Source organism: Electrophorus electricus, chromosome 1 (genome assembly GCF_041902795.1).
Source record: "Electrophorus electricus isolate QZ-2024a chromosome 1, ASM4190279v1, whole genome shotgun sequence".
Lineage (NCBI taxonomy): Eukaryota > Metazoa > Chordata > Actinopteri > Gymnotiformes > Gymnotidae > Electrophorus > Electrophorus electricus.
The window spans coordinates 43,642,006-43,647,005 of NC_137497.1; the positions used below are offsets into that span (position 1 = coordinate 43,642,006).

General features: G+C 47.9%; 1 protein-coding gene across 3 annotated transcripts in view; it reads left to right on the plus strand.

Moving 5' to 3' along the window:
• The window catches only part of cntnap2a (contactin associated protein 2a), a 300,311-nt gene that overhangs the window by 273,331 nt on the left and 21,980 nt on the right, over positions 1-5,000 (plus strand). For all 3 annotated transcript variants that reach the window (XM_035526372.2, XM_035526373.2, XM_081721274.1), the window contains exons 20-21: positions 313-446; positions 3,264-3,357. In XM_035526372.2, coding sequence (XP_035382265.1) covers positions 313-446; positions 3,264-3,357 — 228 coding nt within the window. The remainder of the gene's footprint in view (positions 1-312; positions 447-3,263; positions 3,358-5,000) is intronic.

The window sequence follows — 5,000 nt, forward strand, 5'->3', positions numbered from 1 at the left end:
TGCACACTCCGACGTGCACTGCATGCTACACTCAACATGAACTGGTGAAACTGCGCATCGATTTTGGGTGTCTGCAAGTTCACTCTGTTTTCTAACTTGAGTCGCGAGCCAGACGAAGTTGTTTACTCCAGTTCGCCTTGTGGCCTGCGTGTGTTTGACAAAGCCAGTACACGTGGAGAAGTCAAGCTCGACACAGTCACTGCAGGTGAAAACTAGCCTGCTGCATTATGGGTAATAGAACAGCACAGATCCAGGGGCTCCATTTTCTCTCTCTCTCTTTAATGTTGTCTCTCTCTAATTCATCCCCGCCAGGGACTCTCCAGTTACGCTATGACCTTGGTGGCTTGTCTGAGCCTTTCGCCATAGACCTGGACCAGAGGAACCTGGCCAACGGACAGCCACACAGCGTCAACATCAGCCGCGCGGACAGGGACGTGCGCGTCCAGGTGAGGAGATCTCTTGCCTGCTACCCAGGCTCTCTCAGGACGATGCACTGTTCACCGAGGTGCTCTTCTCCAGGGACTGTAGGTTTAGTGGAGTAGCTCAGCCGCTCCGCTTCCGCCGGACAGTACAGGGAGAGACAGGAAGAGAATGCCAGAATGCCAGAGAGATATAACCTCCTTCCCACTGTGAGGCTCTCTTTCGCTCTCCTTCTCCCGGCCGTCAAACAGTGACAGATAGCCCTAGTTCACTGCTGCCTGCTCTTGCATCTTCTTTCCAGATGATGGAGAGATGCAGCAGCAGACTGAGATTAGCAGGGCAGACGAGGGCTTTGTTAATCCCTCCCCACAGGGGGCGGGGAGCGAGGGGAAGGCGTGGCCAGAGGGAGCAGGGAGTGAAAGGAGGGTTACTTACATGTGTGTGTATGTGAATGCGTGTGTGGCATACATGTATGCATCCACACACTGCCACTGGCGAGTGGGTTCTAATGACACTTCCAGAACAGGAGATGGCCAAAGAGACCACTCAGCTGCAGTTATCTCCCTGGAATCTGCTGGTGTGGGAGTGTCCCAGTGTTCGGTGTCTCTGAACCTCTGAAGTTCCAGGCCAGTACTTCACAGTGCCTGTGCTGCTTCTTCACTTTTTTATGGGATTATTTTTACCGTTTTCCCCCCATTTAAGAGAACAGCTGAATTATACATGCTAGCCACGTCTCCCTCGAGCCTTAGAAATCTTTGAGGAGTTTTGCAACCGTAGGCAATTAGCAGTGAACCCTTTAATAGGAGGAAGCTTTTATTCGTTTAGGATAATGAATGTCTTGCCGTGGCAGGTCACTATTAAAGTGTCTCACAAGGCCTTTGTGCAGTTCTCAGGCTCTGGGAACCAGGAGGAAAAAGCCGCCGTCTCCCAAAGGCATCAAACGCGACCACAGGAGGGCTGAGCGGGAGGAGAGTCTTCCCATCGCCACTCTCCCACACTCTCCCCTGCTCTCCTCCTCTTTCGGTCACGTCCTTCGCGAGCAGGTCCAAAAGTTTGGGGGGGTCACGGCCCAGCCGAGGCCGGGCTGAGCGACTTCCCCTGGGAGTTCCCAGGATGGAGATTAATTATGATGGTTCAGTAAGGATCATTAGTGCTGGGTCCTTGTGGAAAACCTTTGAGCTTCTCCCAGGCATGTCTCTCTCGGAGCCGGCCGATAGCTTTCTCTGATAAAGGTAAATACGCTGAGGGCAATTTAGTTTTTTCACATTATCTCCCCCCCCCCCCACGCCTTAGGCCAGCACGGACTGGGGGAGGAATTAGATCACGTCCATGCGCGTACACTCAGAACGGTTTACCTAGTGCTAGCTCACCAGGGTGGACACGTAACAGGCTCACGTTTATCAACAAGACATATAGGAACGAATTAGCGGCCAGCAGCATGGTATCGGAGAAGGTGCTCATGTATCCATCCACACACGGAGGCTAGTTGGTATTCAGGATGCTTCCTGCCAGCGCAGAGGGAGTGCCGGTCACAGCGTGAGGGAGCGGGAGAGCCCAGGAGCACCCGTACATCTGCAAAGCCTAACTGTCATTTGCCAGAAATTATTCTTTTTATCACCAGGGCGGCTATAATGTCTAGTCTAACTAGGAGTGTCAGGACAAAGTAATTAATGTTGTCAGGAAATTGTGTGTGTGTGTGTGTGTGTGTGTGTGTGTGTGTGTGTGTGTGTGTGTGTGTGTGTGTGTGTGTGTGTGTGTGCGCTTGTGTGTGTGTGCGCTTGTGTGTGTGTGTGTGTGTGTGTGTGTGTGTGTGTGTGTGTGTGTGTGTGTGTGTGCGCATGCACGCGTGTGTGTGTCTGTGTGTCTGTGTGTCTATCAGTATCACAGTCAGATACAGTCAATCAGCTGCTATCGGTTACATCTCAGCTAACATGTAGAACTAGATACCAGTTAACACGTAGAACTAGATACCAGCTAACACGTAGAAATAGATACTAGCTGATATGTAGAACTAGACACCAGCTAACATGTAGAACTAGACACCAGTTAACATATAGAACTAGATACCAGCTGACACGTAGAACTAGATACCAGCTAACATGTAGAACTAGACACCAGCTAACATGTAGAACTATATACCAGTTAACACAGAACTAGATACCAGCTAACATGTAGAACTAGACACCAGTTAACACGTAGAACTAGATACCAGCTAACATGTAGAACTAGACTCCAGTTAACATGTAGAACTAGATACCAGCTAACATGTAGAACTAGATACCAGCTAACATATAGAACTATAAACCAGTTAACATGTAGAACTAGATACCAGCTAAGACAGAACTAGATACCAGCTAACATGTAGAACTAGACACCAGCTAACACGTAGAACTAGATACCAGCTTAGACAGAACTAGATACCAGTTAACAAATAGAACTAGACACCAGTTAACATGTAGAACTAGATACCAGCTAACAGATGGAACTAGATCAGCAGGTGAATGTTCACCACTCACTCAAATTTCATTTCAGACCTTTCAATAACAACAACTAAATATATAGCATCAATTATTAAGCTGACAAAAAATAATTCTTGGTCATATTGACCAGCATGTAAATTAAACATTTGTCCAGCAGATAGAGCCCAAGAACACAATGGGAGGCAGGCCCCTAGGAGAGACATTTTTCTAGTAATTAGTATTTATCTGCGGCTTTTTTCTGTACCCAGGGGAGGTTTTTCATGCTGTGATGTTTTGTGAACGTGAACATGGTCATATGGTTGTGACCATCATTGCGTGTGGGTTTCCTCACCTTAGAGGTGACTGTCATCTTTGTTTCCATAGTTGGACCACTATCCTCCAGTGAGCTACACCCTGCCACAAGCCTCGGACGTCCAGTTCAACCTGGTCAAGGCGCTCTTCCTGGGAAAGGTCTATGGTGAGTGCCCTTCACTCTGACTTCCACATCACCTGTGCAGTGCGGCTGCTTTAAGCCTAAGGATTACTGCAACGCACACACTAGGACTCTTATTGGTGTCCTGAGATGGCAGCTGACCGTGTACGAATCATAGAGTTGTTTTTACTTATCTGTGTCAAGTGTGGCCTAATGGTCAACTAGGACTTACTTAAGTAGATGAGTTTCACGCTGTACTTTAGTTGTAGCTGCAGCTGTGTGGAGGTGATTCTATGCTGATATCTTGTTTGATGATTCTATGGTGATATGTTAGGAATCTTGCATTGTATGATTTTTGTGTTCTCTTATTACATAAACGGATGCACAAACTATTTTATCCACATAAGTCTTGGGGAAAGAATTTTTGTTCTATAAGTGTTGTGGATTGTAAATCGTATTTGCACAGAATTATTCAGAATCCTTCAGCTCTTTGTAATGCGCCACTTTCACCACTAGGTGGTGGTAAGACACTGCTATGTAATCGGATTGTCTAAAAAATGTTTTTAAACGTGCCTGATGGAAAAATGTGTTTGTAGTAATGTTTTCTAACTTAATAGTTTTATTTAAAGATGTCTAAGATGCTTTATAGACTGCACTGTTATGGGGTGTGCAATACTACTCCCAGTGTTATATTATAGTATCTTTCTCTGGTAGCAGGTGTCATACCATAGATTTCTTTCACACACCTGGGAACACGGGCTGCTGCAGGGACTAGGAACTATTTCTTGCTTGCTGTTCTTTGAAATGTTACAGTCTCAGGTAAACTCAGTGAAAATCATGATTGTCTAATAAAATATGAGTTGGTTTGTTTTTTATATAATCAACGAAAAATGCAAGGCCTTTCTAAGGGGGCGTGGTCTATGCTGTGTGGTCCTATCTAAGAGGGCGTGGTCTGGGCTGTATGGGCCTATCTAAGGGGGCGTGGGCTGTGCTGTGTGGGCCTTCCTGAGGGGGCGTGGGCTGTGCTGTGTGGGCCTTCCTGAGGGGGCGTGGTCTGTGCTGTGTGGGCCTTCCTGAGGGGGCGTGGTCTGTGCTGTGTGGGCCTTCCTGAGGGGGCGTGGGCTGTGCTGTGTGGGCCTTCCTGAGGGGGCGTGGTCTGTGCTGTGTGGGCCTTCCTGAGGGGGCGTGGGCTGTGCTATGTGGGCCTTCCTGAGGGGGCGTGGGCTGTGCTGTGTGGGCCTTCCTGAGGGGGCGTGGTCTGTGCTGTGTGGGCCTTCCTGAGGGGGCGTGGTCTGTGCTGTGTGGGCCTTCCTGAGGGGGCGTGGTCTTGGCCTTTCTCATGCCATGCACCATATTCTCACACATAGTGTGCTGCATAAGCTCAGGCTCATGAATTGCTTTTCATGCCTGCCATTATGCCAAATTTTTCATGCTATTTAACTCAATGTCCTGATTCATTTAAGGTGGAGGAGAGAATGTTGTGGTCTTATTCTCCTGAATCAGTCGTCTGTGCCTTGACCGTCATCCTGTCTGTTTCTGTGGTGTTTAATAGGACACCTTATGTCCATTCACTGTAATCTAATCAGTGATGTTTTATGATTCAAATATGGGATGACCTCTTCCTTCTCATCCTCTCCTCCCACTGTGAGTACTGATGTCATCCTCTCCTCCCACTGTATGTACTGATG